General features: G+C 27.3%; 2 protein-coding genes across 2 annotated transcripts; both read right to left on the minus strand.

Annotated features, from left to right (window-relative positions):
- Positions 1–927: 927 nt before the first annotated feature.
- OCT59_013337 (uncharacterized protein) lies at positions 928–2,733 on the minus strand. Its single transcript, XM_066140739.1, has 6 exons — positions 2,368–2,733; positions 1,919–2,293; positions 1,633–1,854; positions 1,476–1,550; positions 1,253–1,387; positions 928–1,165 (listed from the first exon to the last, which is right to left on the minus strand). The coding sequence occupies exons 1-6, from the start codon at positions 2,701–2,703 to the stop codon at positions 1,064–1,066; spliced, it is 1,245 nt and encodes a 414-aa protein (XP_066001590.1). The 5' UTR covers positions 2,704–2,733; the 3' UTR covers positions 928–1,063.
- Positions 2,734–10,343: 7,610 nt separating this feature from the next.
- OCT59_013338 (uncharacterized protein) lies at positions 10,344–10,601 on the minus strand (the record flags this gene model as incomplete). Its single annotated transcript, XM_066140740.1, has 1 exon — positions 10,344–10,601. The coding sequence occupies one exon, from the start codon at positions 10,599–10,601 to the stop codon at positions 10,344–10,346; it is 258 nt and encodes an 85-aa protein (XP_066001591.1).
- Between the last annotated feature and the right edge of the window lie 5,880 nt (positions 10,602–16,481).

Consider the following 16,481-nt stretch of genomic DNA (forward strand, 5'->3'; position numbering starts at 1 on the left):
TTTTAATAAAAAGAAGATTGTTGTCTTGATGACTCAGATTGAGATTCTTATATGTCTCTATAGTCAATATTATCCATGTTGTATAAAAATAAAAAAAAATAATTTAAAAAAAAAATTTCGTAAAAAATTGAGCAATAAAAAAGTTTCAATCAGTTTATTTTTTTAGCTAGCCGTTAGCCAATATAGGAATATCGGAGATATAACAATCTTTCATATTTAACCGGCTAAGTTAACCGGTTAATTATTCGGTTACAGCTGTTTTCATAAGACCTGGGACAAAATAAATTTTTGAACCCGACCGCCGACCCGCCGATCCGGTATTTTTAGCTGGGCACGTGATCCAGATTTGATAGTTTGATTTGTAAAATAAATAACTGATAACAACTGAACCGGAGTACTACTCTTCTAGTAATAAAAAAAAAAAGTAATAAAATAAATAACAACTGAACCAAATCGGCAGGTCGGCGGTCGGGTTCAAAAATTTATTTTGTCCCAGGTCTTATGAAAACAGCTGTAATTTAACCGGTTCCAATCCCTATTCTAGCCAATACAAGCCTAACAAAGTCAAAATTCAACTTAATTTTAAAGTGGATTTACGTTTCTATTTACTTTACGTATATATATTAGTCTTGTAAATTATATATAGAAGTTGGAACCGGTTATAAATTCAAATATATGAAACCGGGTTTATCCGAAAATCTACCGGTTATTCGGTTGAAAACCGAACTTATTTATAGTCACGTGCTATGTAGATAATATAACCGGTTTTTGGAAATATAACCTCTAATTATATATATACTTGTAAAAATATTTTTATAAAAGCATACTTCATTTCCATTGTTGGTATTACAACTATTACATAGTTTCGGCCAGCATTATCCAAAAAGAAAGATCTGAGCATATAATACTGTATAATATCGGGTATTATTTTTACAATTTTTACACGACTTTTTTTAAAATGTTTATTTAACGTTAAAATATAAAATTACATGTAATAAGCATAAAGTAAATATAGTTTGAAATTTTAATTTAAAAATATTAATTTCATTACCGAAATCCCATTTCAGGGATTATAATCTTCATTGGGGTAAAAGAAGAAAGCTAAAGCTACAATACTATATGTGGCTAGTAACAAAACACCTTCCAGCCAATTAGATTCACCATCCTAAAAAAAAAAAGGTGATGATAAATTGTTAAAACATTTTTACGAAAAAAACTTATCATTAAGAAAGGAATTACACGAATAAAATACCTGAATGAGGAAACTAGTTAACAAAACTGCAATAAATAACACGACAGTTTCAAATGATTGGAAATATAATGACATGTCTACTCCTATTATCCATCCAAGCACAACTAGGAATGGTGTAATGAAAAGTGCGATTTGCTAAAAGAATTTTTTTTTTTAAAAAAAAAAAATTTACTTTAACGTATAATATGTACAAAAAAGAAATAAGTAATTAGTAGTGACTTACCATAGAGCTTCCAGCAGCAACATTGATAGCAAGGTCCATTTTATTTTTCATCGCAGCGGTAATAGCCGTTACATTCTACGTGAAAGTAAAAGATCAACACTTCGTTAATTCAAAAAAAAAAAAAAAAGTGAGACAAAACCGAAGTAACGATAACTACCTCAGCAGCGTTGCCAACAATCGGCAATAAAATTAAACCGACAAATGTTCTACTTAATCCAGAAGATTCAACAATTCCTTCGATTGAATCAACTAAACAATCAGCAGAAAAGGATATAAAAATAGTCACAACGGTCAATAATAATATCGATACGAAAGGAGATAATTTAGGGTCTTCTTCTTCTTCAGATTCTGCAGCGTATAAATCCGAGTGAGTTTTCAACTAAGAATCAAAAACGGAAGTGAGTTAAGGATTAGGATAAAATGTAGCTCTTTAATATACTCACTTGGAAAAAAAGATAAAGACCATAAATTGTTAGTAATACAATCGCCGTTCCGTGAGACAAATTTAAAAGTTCATCTTTACGCTCATTTTTGGTAGTATCAACGGAAAAATTAAAAGCAGCAGGAATAATTAAACCAATACATGCTACAGTCATTAAACTTGAAGTTGTTTGTGCAGCAGTCTTATTAAATGTTTGTACTTTATGATAACATCCTCCACAAACAAAGCACAGTCCTAACACCAGTAATAAATTTGAAACAATTCCTCCAAGCATTGATGCTTGGACAACACGTATTTGTCCTTCCTTAAGTGCAATTATGGAAACAATTAATTCTACTGCATTTCCAAAAGTAGCATTTAACAAACCACCGATCGTCTATAAGAAAAATAATTAAGAATTAAAACGATTTGAACATTTTAATTAATTTATTTGTGAATAAAATAAATTACCTGACCAACTCTCAAACTAATATCTTCAGTTCCAAATTCTAGTAATTTAGCCAATGGAATTATAGCAAAAAAGTTTAGAAAGAAAACCCAAGTATCACTCATTTCCAATGCATCAGCTATATACCCGAGCGGTACAAATATTAATAGTATGTTTAACCATGAATTTTTAACTATAAGTTTAAGAGATTTGCCAAATGTCGGTGGAGGTGGTGGATAGTGTAAAACTGGCGGTGAACTTGGAGGAGATGGTGGTTTATGTGTATCTTTATTTGATGTTGAGCCATAATTCAAATTGGTTGAATTATTATTTGACGACAATGATTTTCCTTCCGACATCGTATTAATGGAGCAAAATATCGAATCAAATAATTTTTTTTTTTTAAAAAAAAAAGAGGATATTTTATACTTCATATCTAATCTCGATTACATAGGCTGAAAAAACGGATCATCATATGACGTCTTTCTTTAATCAACTGATCTACAAACATTGCATCATTTGTGAGTTGTTTATCGTACAAATATTTTATTAGTATGCTAAAATAGTAAGATTAAAAAGAATTTGCCACAAATTCCCTTTATCGGTTGTACAAATCGTAAATACATAAAAACGAGTAAAGATAGATTTTAACTGTTGGCTATGAAAACGTTTTCAATAACTTACATAATAAATCGAATACGTCAAATTAACAAATTAATGTAACTAATTAAAATTCACACAGTATTTGTATAATAAATCTATGATAACGGATAATAATGATCAAAATAAAAACTAATTTTTAATCGATAGGCGTAACTCCCTTTTTGATGTACACCGTAACACAATTTTTTATTCATTGTAGCGTAGATTGTACTTAATTTCATTAATACTTTATCCATTTATTTATTCACTACTAATAAAATGTCGAATAAAGAAACCTAATATCACGAAGAGAACAATGTTAGTAACAATCTCGAATTTTTTTCGAAAAAAATGAAAATTTTTTTATAATAAAGTGACATCACGTGATCTTGAGATAGACATAACTCACATAAGTGTTAAATCCATTTAAATTTACGCCCTTTGATTGTTATTTATTTATTTTTTTTGCCAGCAAAATACATATTCAAAATTTATAATATATTATATTATCTTTGCCATGATATCGTGGTTGGCTGACCACCCGGTGACAATATTTGCGTGACAAATAGGAGTGAAGATCTTACTAATTTTACGGTTTCTAATGACTTTTTTTCGTAAAAGGATTTATTGCTTAAAGTACCAAAATTTTTAAACGTTGTTTACAATTTTACTCCTTAAAATTTCATTGATGTATATGAAAAAGAAAGGTGTAAATGAAGAGAAAAGAGATTTATAAAAGGAAAAAATAAATACTATTGAAAAGTTTAATAAATCTATAAAAAGTTTGTTTAGTCTTAGTGTCACACGATAATATTTGTTGTGGCTCTTGCGCGTGTGCAAATCCTATCCATTAATTTGCTAGCATTGGTTAAGAATTGAAGTTCTAAGATTCGATCATCTAATTTGTATTTGGAACTATTAATCAAATTGAACGTAGTAATTGGAAATTTCTATTAGAAGCTTCAAAACCAAATGTAGTAGTTTCGTCAATAATATTTGAGTAAATTGTACCCGAAATATCATAGGATTACCTTTAGGTATGATTAATCACGTTATAATTAAAATTTCGAATTACAGAATGAATCTTATTTTAAAAGTAATTTTTTCAAAAAATAAAAAGATAACACAAGATGCATAAATCCATAATAATATTTAGTAATAATCCAGGCAAAATTTACTGAAAACCGCTTAGCTGGCTGAATTTTTAATTTAAATTAAATAAATCTTTTGATTTTTTTTTAAGATGTAAAAGTGATAATTTAAAGGACGTTGATAATAAATTTTAATATTTTACGGTTGTATTATAGACAATGTAAAAGAAAAAAATATTATAGGTATTATATTTTATATTATATACATCCAGAGAAATGGGTATGGTACGAAATCCCGAAATCCAAAATCTCGACATGCTCAGAAGGTACAAAATCCGAAAAATTGGCTCACATTAAGCTTTAATCAGTTTAATGCTACCAGAAAGTCGCTCTGTAAGATTTTGACCTGTCGGGATTTTGAACCTTTCGGGATTTTGAGTTTCGGGCTTTTGGTGCACCCTAATTATCAAGCCCTTATCGGGTCTTTTCCCAAATGCCATTTTCATAAAAATTTTTTTAGAAAATTGATCACATATCGAAGTTTTAATGGAATGAAAACTAGAGAAATGATCATTTATCGGAATTTTCCCCAGAATATTTTTTATAGGGTAAATACTGTCTGTATACCATTTCCCGAAGTAAATAATAAGTATAGTTAAGTTATTAGGTATGCACTAGCAATAATTACTGCTTGGTAGATCAGATGATATGGTTCTCATGTAAAATAGTTTACGTACATATTGCAATTATTGCATTATTATTTTTGATATTTTTATATTTATTTAAAACTGTTATTATGGCTACAACTCAATTCTTTGCTTAACATAATCCTCCAAGTTTTCATAAAAATAAGAGAAATAATTCATATAATTTAGGCCGGAATTATAAAATTTGGCCAGAATTATAAATAAAAAATTACAAATCACATGACATGTAGTACATGTCATGTTATTGTCATACTGTAACAGTGTAACTTATAACTCTGGCCAAAATTATGATAATTCCAGATTGTGATCTAACTAATTTAATCAAATAATCTTCGTGCAGACAATTATTTTTTATTCACCGTATGGCCAAACCAAGATGGAATGGTTAAAAAATAAACCTAAAATCATAAAATCATGGGAAATATTTTAGAAATTAATTTTTTTTTTAGACATTGTGATTTATTAAATTTAAGCAAAATCTATCTTGAAAAAAGAAATTTTTATACATTATTTATTATATCCACTAAAATGTCTATTGGAAATGATCGGTTCGAGAAAGAGAATTACTGTAATTTTAGGGAAATGATATATTCGGGAAATGACATTCGAGAAATCATACTGTAAACTTATCAAACTTATGTATCAAATACTAATTAATCTGAGCAATAGATTCTCGTGACATTTAATTATAAAAATGAAAATGTGTGGTCAGAAAAAACACTTCTGCAATATTGAAACGACGTAAATACGATCTTAACATTTGCTAAATGCCTAAATCATTTTCGTTTGAATCGCTTATAAAGCATTTTTATATTTTATTTAATTTACTTAATATTTAACAATTTATATAAAAGTGAGGTCATTGTTGATTTACTAGCTCTATAAAACGTTTTCTGAGTAAAATTCCGATAAATGATCATTTTTCTAATTTTCATTCCAAAAAAATTTTATAGAGTAGATAATAACGAATGCGCTTGCAAGAATAATAAAACTTGACTGATAAAGTTATCAATTCTCTTGTCGGCCGGAGTGATAGTTTCCGGTTGTCATTTGTCACATCTAATTATAAATAATTTTTTTTGACTTCATGTTTTCAACCTTCTCGACCTGATAGTATTTACGCCTGGTATTTTTATATGAATGTGAAATATAATAAAAAAAAATTTTGCCCTGGTGTATGATAATAATCCAGGGGACTCTCCACACATACACCAACGATTCTCAGCTCAGGCACTTAGGATCCTGAATTTCGTACAGAAAAGAATATGTTTTTGACCACTGATTATATGGACATTTCCTTTTTATTTCTTCGTCTTTTTTTTCAATTTTTCACCTTCCCATAATTTTATGGACGATTCCAACCCGTTTTCACTGTACTAGTTTCATTGTATATGGGACATAGTTGCGACCTCTTTTTATAGTGTATAGCGGCGCTTTTGCGTCATTACGTTAGTAGATAATTGTTTATTTTTACTTCATTTAATTTATCGTTATTACTAAAATGCACTATTTATATAAAATCGAACCATAATTTTCATCGTAAGTTATAAGTTATTTATTTGATTCTATTAGTAATTATTTATATAATATTTACATATAATTTTTCACTCGAATTCAGAGAAATTTTTGCCATCTTTTTTTCATGATATTTAATTAAATCGTCCGTCGCGTTTCACTAGTTTTAGGAATGCTAGTGGGACCCAAATGTACATAAAAAGCCAGGTATATCAGAAGACGATTTTCAATCTTTCATACGAAAAGCATTGTCTGAAGCTAACATAAGTGATGGTTTGGTTTAGACGAGGCGAGGATGAATATGTGATTAAAAAGGGGTATGATTTTGAATTTAAACATGATCTTTCCTTTCATAGGTAATCCTGGCCGAAAAGTTAGTGCCATTTTTAGGTACTGGCCGAAATTATCATATGAAAAAATGCGTATACCCTAACTTCAGCCCAATAGGATCGATCATGCAGATTCTTATAGACCATTTTATTTAGGCATACTAGCAATAACACTTGATTGATATAATAAAGTGGAGTAAAAAAATATGGTGTAAATGAATATTTTGTAGGAAAATTTAAATAAAGCTTATAAAGTGGATCAAAAATAGCGTAAAAATGAAATTTATAGTAAGTTAAATAAAACTTATTTATGATATTATCGTTATGACGTTTTTGATCATGTATTAATTAATAACACTTTTATTGGATGTGGGGCTATATTGGTCACAGGTATTTAAATAATAATAATTTTCGCAATATTTTCCATTTCCTAGTTAATTTTTATACTTATTATTTTTGATAAACAATAGATTTTAAATTAAATTATTATAATAAATACCTTATAAAAAATATTAGTAGATGATTTTTGTAAAAATAACGGTAATGAATTTCAAGGATTTGAGAGAAATGTAGACTTACAAAATAATTCTGGCTATAATTAAATTTTTTCTTACCTCTAATTTTTTGATTTGATCTTATACTGTATATGTCATATTGTAGTTGGCACGTTGCTCTGTATAAATTTAAATGCCGATATATAACAAGAAGAGTAAATGTTTGGTTTTGGAACATCTATAGAGATTAACCATAATTCCCAATTTGGATGGACGAAAAAAACCTCGCAGATAATTTTATATATTGTTAGTATGAGTGAAACTAACGTTTTTTAATTTTTTTTGGCGGGAAAATCGATTATTACATATTACAAGAAGCTAGTAGAACAATTGCCTTATTATTCCTTTGCAGATTATACTCGTTCGTTTGTTGATATCGATGATGTAAATAATGGTAGGTTTGATTGATAAACAACCTTTTACTTACATTTATTATTGGAAAAATATTGATAATCAGAAAATTACTGTAAATCTTGTTCAGCAGAAATGAGTGGTATAACGAAAAATACAATTTGTTAAAGATACATTATCTAAAAAATCAAAAATCTAAACTTAAGCAAAACGATAAAAAGTTCTGTTTAATCCCAGTAAAAAAACTTTTCATAATGATTAGATTAATAGATACAGCAATTAGTTTCTTCTTATATCTTCCTTCATTGTGAAATTCTGAATAAGTTTTTAATTAATAAGGATTTAACTAATAAATAAAAATAGATAAAAAAAATTGACGTTTCATAATTTTACAAATACTGTATCACTACTAGTGCTATACCTTCGAATTAGCTTGCATTGCCATGGTATAATCATTTTTGCAGCTTTAATTTGTGTAGCACACTTGTTTATAAAATTTCTACTTGTGAATAATCACATTTCCAATACTAATAAATTATAAGCAATAGATTCGAATTAGAACGAGAATACCTGATCAATGCAACTCTTAAACATGATATAATACAGCAAAAACTATCCCTAATGATCCTAAAAATGCACTTAAATTCATTACGAGGGCGCTTAGTAACATAAAATTTTGACTTTATAAAACTAATCAAAAAATAAATATTTTGCATTAATTGACCGAAAGCAGTGCGGTGATGATTAAAAATCTTTAAATTTTGCCGGAATTAAGGTCACGGTCTCACGGACCACCTAATTCATTTTTGCTCCGAAGTTTTATACGCAGTCATACGAAGAGCATAATTGATCGGAATAATTCTGGGCAAATTATAAATTTGACCAGAATTATAATTTCATTTTAGGAAATTTAATATTACACAAGTTCTAAAAAACACAATTTGTTGGAACGCTATTTCCAAAAAAGGATATGTCTGCATATCAGTTTTATAATTCTGGCCAAAATTATAATTTGGCCGGAATTACTGCCATAATCTCTGCGTATGACTGCGTATGAATCTTCGGAGAAAAAATGAATTAGGTGGTCCGTTATTTTTGCAAATAGCTGTAATTCCGGAAATATGAGCCTTTTACGGAAAAAAGATGGAGTATAAAAACGGATCAACCTTTTTTACAGGGTCTCGCTCATTATTAAACTTAGTTCTTTTAAAAAATAGGCATTTACAATTTGTCTTAAAATATGTGTTGGCTTAGTTAAGCGTAGAAAGTTAGAAACATTATAGTTATAAGTTATTGTGTTTTGAAACGATTAATATCACAATTATTAACCAATGCCCTGTAAAAAAAGTCGATCCGTTTCTTACATTCCATCTTTTTTCCGTAAAAGGCTCATATTTCCGGAATTAATAACCTTATATCACAGAATTTATCAAATTATTTACATTTTCCGCGAATGGATCTGTGAAAGGCTCATTTTTACGGAGTTTTTTACAGAAATAACGGATAAAATTTTTTATAGGGATGATAGCAGATGATTGGTAAAGATTTGGCCACGTAGTGGTCAAATTTGTCCAATCAGAATGCTAGAATTGATTAATAATTGTATATAGGTGTTATAAAATACAATAAAAGACTGCACAGATATTGTTGAATTCTAAAATATTACGAAGGGGATCGATAATTTAACAAATAAAAATTCATTAACCTGATTCCCTTCATTTAAATAGGAGACTTATAAAGAATTCAAAAAATTTTAGTACTTACTGACACAAAAGACATATTTTTCATATTGGTGTATAATTTCGTAAGCCATTTTAAGTTACGTTTCGTCATGTCTCTTAAAATAACGTATTTAAATGATTTACGGTGACCTCTAATTATTGTTATTGATTTCTTTAGTGATCAAATTTATATAATACATCATGTTACATTGTTACACCGTTAATTTGTTTGCATTTGATTCGCATTTCTTTGTGGCTTTTCTTTTATTGGAATAAATGAACAAAATTTAGGGGTGCATTAACAGCTCTAAAGTTTGCGCCTAAAGGGAGACAATGAAATATACGCCTATCTCCTGACTATCAAAAAACGCTTTCACTTTTTACTTCATCAAGAAGTTCATCCTAGTATCAAATATTGTTAAACTTAAACTATAAGTTATCATATCATTTCCTTTTTTGGATTTGTTATTATTAAGTCGGAAAGGAAAATTTCGTAAAATTGAGAATAAATTTTCGTAATTATAATTTTTAAAAAAAAAAAAGCGGAATGACTCATAATTTTTTTACTGGGATGATTCGTATTTCAGGAGCTAATTTTTATAATGAAGTTGTAAATGTATTTTTAATAACATTATAATAAAACTAAATTTTACGTAATCATTTAAATGTGATGTCGATTCTAAACTCTATAATTTAATCTCTTACGTTCAAAAATGTCCAATGAATGATATAAATAAATAAAAAAAATAAATAATATTTGGAAATCTTTTATTTCAAATATTAAAAGAATATGATAATATCGTATATACTATGTTCACTCTGTATAAAACTCCCACTGTACAATAATTTATAATTTTTACAATATTTAATCCTAGTTTGAATCCGACTAAATAATACTATTTTGACATTATAAAATAAATATTATATATTGAATTATGAATAGAATAAATATATAAGTTTAAAAATGTTTGTTTTAAATCTAAAGCTCATTTTGTTACTTAAATTTCATTTGAGATTTATATCTCCTCTACTACTAATAATGAGTAAAATATTTGTTAGAAATAAGTATCTTATAATTTCTAGATAACGTTAATTTGTCTGATTTTTCTTATTTTTTCTTTTTGTTTCTTTACGCGCTCTATAGGCTTGCGAGTTTTTAGCATCGAATTTATGCTCTTGTTTCGTTTTTTTCGGTAGCAATTTATGGAGTGGAGTATTAGAAAATTCTAAGAATTCTTGACTATCGTTATTAATTTGCTTCGCCGAACTCTTTGTATTATTATTAACTTCCATCGCCGTGCTAGGCTTTGAATCAAGGTCTAAATAATAATAAAATTTGGAAGGCATTTTTTTTTTTAATTGAATTAATTTTTTTGTTCGAAATAAAATTTGTTAAATTTGAAATTTTTAGATAATTTAGTAGGTGGGAAATTTTGATCCTTTTAAATGTTATGAAAATTTTATTAACGGAATTCTCACATTATTAAAACCCGGGATGTGAATGCCATTTAATTCGATAATGTTTGACTAAAATGGTAAACGATAATTTGTGTCGGAAAACAAAAAAATCTTCGATCATCATCCAATACTATTTTATTGCGTAATCTAAATTAATGAAAGAAAGAGAAAGTGAAAGAAAAAGGAAGTTTATATAAATAGGGGGGGATGAGAGAAGAAAGAAAAGAAACAATGAAAATGAATGAAAAAAAATTTTAGTAATAAACAGAATACGTAATTGAGTATATGGCATGATATATATATATATATTTTATTATATAATACTTAATATTCTAGAAGGATGTAAAAAATTGATAACTACTCCGCAACCATTTCGGAAAAATTTGGATATTATTTTTTTCTATAAAGGGAGCGTTCTTTCAAAGTTTTGCGTGACTAACATTTTTTGCTTTGTTTTACGATCCGATCTTTTACGTATTATTAGTATATAATAATGCATTATATGTCTTTCTTTAATTTTTATTTAAAAGATAAATATATATATAAAATATAATATAATACAATATAATACAATATAATACAGTATATAAATATATGACACAATTAGAATAAAGAAGTTTCTATAAATTTTTAACAGAAATAAGAAACAATAACATGATCTTCATTCTAGTTTTTGTTTAAAAACACATTAGTAATACAATAAACAAAACATATCGCGTGACATCGATTTTTCGATTAAATCGGAAATGTTACTAATATCATGTGATGCGTAAATGAAAAGTATTACTTATAAGTATAAAACAAAAGCATCCTTAATCAAAGTTAGTTTCAAGAACAGATTGTAAAATTTCACGCTCACAATTTACACTTTTTACTGAATTAAATTAAATGCGATAGACAATAGAATCCATTTCACTAGCATTTTCGTGTGAATTTTAATGAACAAGTAACAAGGCCAATCAATAAAAAACAAATATTTGTTTGATGAAAAATAGAAAACATTTATTATATGAAATTTCCATACGATAACCTATTAAGCATAGTTTATTAGGATTCACTGATATTTAGTGTCGGATAGTTTTTTTTATCGTGAATTGTTGACATACATTAACTTCTTTTTTAAGTTTGATTTTTTTTTTATAACAAAATGTGAAATTTATGTTATCAGATGATGACACTTTTATTATCACAAATTTATCTTTCAACATCCTGATAATGTAAAAACTGATATTATAATATTATTTTAGACTTTTATGAAACCCTTATAAAAAAAATTCTGATCATTTTTCTAGTTTTTATTCCGAAGAAACTCAGACACGTGATCATTTTTCTAAAAAATTTTTTATAGGGAACGGTAGATTTTTTGCTATCTCAAATGTAACGTTTAAGAAAAAAAAATGAAATAAATGTCTGTAGCAAAGCGAAGGACTACACAACAAACCACCCTAACATCAACCTATATCAACCTCCGAAAAATGGTAGCTAGCGGGTGGATAACTAACTAATCTCATGTCGATTATCCATGATACGTTTTAATAATAAACTGGTTTTATTTAATTTAAAACCAGTTCATTTAATGAATTTTTCATAATAATTATATCAAGCCAACAAAACTAAATCTGTCATGATGTTCTTTGATGTTAATATGAAGAGAAAAAGAGAAAAATTGTTTACGCTGTCAAGATAAAATAAAGACTACTCGTTCAATTAAATCTAATCTATTTCCACATTATTAATTCAAAGTGGCACTGTTCGTTCCGATTGTGGCGCAATGGGCGAAATGTAAAAAATCGTGGCAAAAATGCACTTGTACGTCTTTCTTTACAAATATGAAAAAATGTAATCATGAAATAATTTGAAATATTTGTTATTATAGAAAATTTTCTTATATAAACACCTTGAGACAATGAAAATTTCTTCAAACAAATTAAACAAACAACGAATTAAAAGTTATACATATCACGAAAAAAAAATATATTATCTGAATCATGCAATTAAAACACTTACTGTTGATTTTCTGCTTTACTATGGTTTTAGCGAGTAAATTATAAATTATGAAAAAATTTTTTCTTTTTTATCAAATTAGTTAAACGAATTCTTTTAATAATATTTTAATTCACCATTGACGCAGACGCAGAACCAGATACGTTGAAACGTGACGCGGACGCAGAACCAGAAGCGTGGGGATATTTTTAACAAACGTGACGTAGAACTAGAAACTTAATTTTAAATTTATTTTATTCGGTTATATTGTGTAATAATTAAAATATTCAATTTTTTTAATTCATAATAAATATACTATATTATATTATTAGTTTAATAGAACTATTAGAATTTTTTACTGTCCTGACGTAGATCTAAAATAAACTTAATACATTAAACCTTTTTTTTGATTATTGATAGTAAATGAATTAAATTAAATATCAATACTACGGTTGACAATGTTCCTTTTTTTCCTATCACTTGGCGTAACGTGTCGACATAACAATTAAACAAATAAAACAAATAACCAGTTACTTTTGAATTTAAAATGATCAGCATACGCGTATTATTCGTAGGGAAACGATAAACGTTACAAAGTCTGGAGCTTATCACGTTGGAAATGATGCAATAACATGAATGGTCAAACAAATATAAAAAAAGCAAACTCACAATTTGCACAAATAATTTATTTTGTTTCATATTTGCTATAACATTTTACAAAGATAATAAAAATTCTATCTGTTTGGATCGTTAAAAGCTTTACATAAAAGATTTAAAAAATATAAAAAATGGAACAAAAAAATATTTAATAATCAAAAAACTAAAAAAATATAACACGAAAGAAGTTCGACGTTTGATTTATGGTCACGTGATCGCTGTTACGTGACAATTGTAAGTATATGAAGAACCAATCATGGTGATGGAAATACGATTTTTAATCCAACTCAGGAAGCTGGTTTATTTTTCTTTATTTAAAGGGAGTAACTCTGAAACAAAGCTATTAATACCGTATTTTTCGGTATATAAGCACCCCATTTTTGCACTTGATGCCGGCCAAGATCCTCATAATTCTGGCCAGGGTGCTTATTTTCGGGGGTGCTTACTTACCGCAAAATACGGTAATTATATTTTTAACGAAATATTTAATAATATTCACAAAAAAAACCATAAAATGCTTTCTTCATACATACTATTGTAATAGAATTTTATCAGGCATTTTATTAATTGGTGATTTATGTTAGTACAACCAGTTACTAAGTTGTATAAAAATACCTATTACATAAGCCCTGATAAAACAGTTGCACTTCGTGCCGAGTAACTATTAATTATTGGTCAGTCTAATAGGATTATGCAGATTTTGACGGACTGATATTTTTTGTTGATGGCTGAATAATTGATATTTTTCTTTTATTGGCTAAATATCAAATATATTTGCAGTTTAATTATACTTTTTATATACTCTTACTATAATAATAGCATGATCTTGCGTGACTGACGCAATAATCTAGTTATTGGTTATGGTGGATGAAATATCGTGTCACCCCTTCGGGGTGACCGATATTTTACCCCCCAACCAATAACTATTATATATTCGTCATTAAAAGAAGAACATTAAAAATAAAAGCCAAGCAGAATATTGTTCTAATTAATGCTTAAAGAATTAAACTTCAAAGAGCACGGTAGTCTTTTCCGAAGCTTCCAGAAAACAATTTCTTCAATATAATTATTAAAATGATTACAATCGTAATACTTAAAGTAACTTTTCGCAATAGCTTCTTCAATCCAATTAATCCATTTATTATTTTTAGTTTTCTCAAATCTAGTAGTAAATAGCAATATTTTTTTTGAAAACAATCTTTACTTTTTTAATCTATAATTTTCATAATTTTTGTCGTAAAATTGTATCAGTTGGGTTTATTACATGTTCACAACTATTGCATTCACGTGTCATAAATCAATTGCATTGATAACCAATTTATACTAGCAGTAACCCGTTGCTTCGCACCGGGACCAATGAGTTTGTTTAAATAGAAAAATTAGGAATTTAATATGGTAATAATTAGTTAACAAAAAATAATAAAATAATATGTATTAAATTATATTTATAAGATTAGATATAAATTTTATTTACAATAATGTAGTTATTTATATTAATGATTTGACGTTTGAGTGTAGAATGAAATTGATTAATTTTTTAGAAGTATTTTTGAAAAAAAACTTTATGAAAATACTACAAATATTTTTGTTAATTAATTATAAATTTTATAATTATTCTTTTATTATTTTATATTACATCAATTTTAAACTTAGGAAAAATATTTGAACAATTAAATGTATTAGAATCTGTTCATTTCATTTATTATTCTTCTTTTGATACTCATTTTATTTGATAAATTATTAATTTAACTAAACTATTTGAATTAAAATTTTTATTCAAAAATCTGGTGATTATTTAGAGAATTTCGGTTATGGATTTGGTTATAATAGTCTATTATTAAATCAACCATTTCTTCAATTAATTAATTATAAAATATTGTAAAATATTACGGATCGTTAAATAGATCAGGCGGGGGTTTTAATTATATGGCATAGGATTTCAAGTTACACAATTCACGGAGACTAATCCAAACGTCAGACAAATTTTTTTAGTTATATAGATTTTTCCTACATATTATACATAATTCAACATGATATTATGATAATACTGTTAGTGCAAGTATGTATTTATTATATATATATGTATTATTAATTATTATTCCACCATATTATGAATTAATTCATCTAATCATATCCACATACACAGCCTCATATTTTTTTCCAATTTTTTTTATAGTCTTTTTTGGAGTAAGGTTATAACTTGATCCCGCATTCTTATTTGTACCTGTAAACCTGTTCAATAAAATAGAAATTCTCTCCTTATTAACACTTTTTTCTTTTCTAATTCATTTAATTTGCATACATGCAATCTAATGATTGTCTTCAAAATAAACCAGTCAAATACAAAGCATCCTAACCTTCAGAACAAATGAACAATAATGAAAAAGCAACTCTAGTACCTTCAGAACAATTGACAATAATGAAAAATCTAAAATCATTGGAGAATGTATCTATTGTTATCAGGAAAAATCCATTAAATTAGGGGAATGTTACAAATGTTACCAAAAAGAAGTAATAAACTTTATAGTAACAAGAAGGAATGTCCTGAATGTAAAAAAAGAATTACAGACATGAATAGGATGATAAATGACAAAAGAATATTTGATAATTTTAATAATCAAGTAGCATGTAAAACATGTAATGAACAAAATCAAAAAAGAGAAATGTATAATGAAAATGGATAATGGTTCTGTTCCGCCAGAAGAGTTGGAGACAGATGTAGATAATGCATTTAGTCTCAGAAATTTCGGTCCAATGGTCAGTATATCACGTATCATATACTTCTTACTCCATACGAAATTCCATAAACTTTATCGATACCGATCCCATAACTTCCTTTTTGGTTGCAGGATCGATAATATTTCCAAATTGCTTACAAACATTTCCGGCTCTTTGGGTCTTCTTATCCAGATTTGATTCTGAAACCTTAGGTAAAGAAGCATTAATCATGGTGTAAATGGTGTAAACTTGAGACTTCACAGTTTTTTCCGCTACACCAGTTTTAGAGCAAATTTCTGCAATATTATTTTTGTATGATTCTCTATAAATAAGCATACCAGCATACATTTTCTTTTTATTTAGCTTTTATCGTGGCCTTCTCCATCAGCTACTACATTATTGAAATTGGAA

This window comes from Rhizophagus irregularis, chromosome 20 (assembly GCF_026210795.1).
Source record: "Rhizophagus irregularis chromosome 20, complete sequence".
Classification (NCBI taxonomy): domain Eukaryota; kingdom Fungi; phylum Glomeromycota; class Glomeromycetes; order Glomerales; family Glomeraceae; genus Rhizophagus; species Rhizophagus irregularis.

Excerpts from the sequence above, each read along its gene's own strand:
- OCT59_013337 (XM_066140739.1), bottom strand. The coding sequence starts at position 2,703 with ATGTCGGAAGGAAAATCATTGTCGTCAAATAATAATTCAACCAATTTG. Across the intron at positions 1,551-1,632 it reads TTGTTGGCAACGCTGCTGAG|AATGTAACGGCTATTACCGC; the intron begins GTAGTTATCGTT and ends ACTTTCACGTAG. Across the intron at positions 1,388-1,475 it reads TTGCTGCTGGAAGCTCTATG|CAAATCGCACTTTTCATTAC; the intron begins GTAAGTCACTAC and ends AAATTCTTTTAG.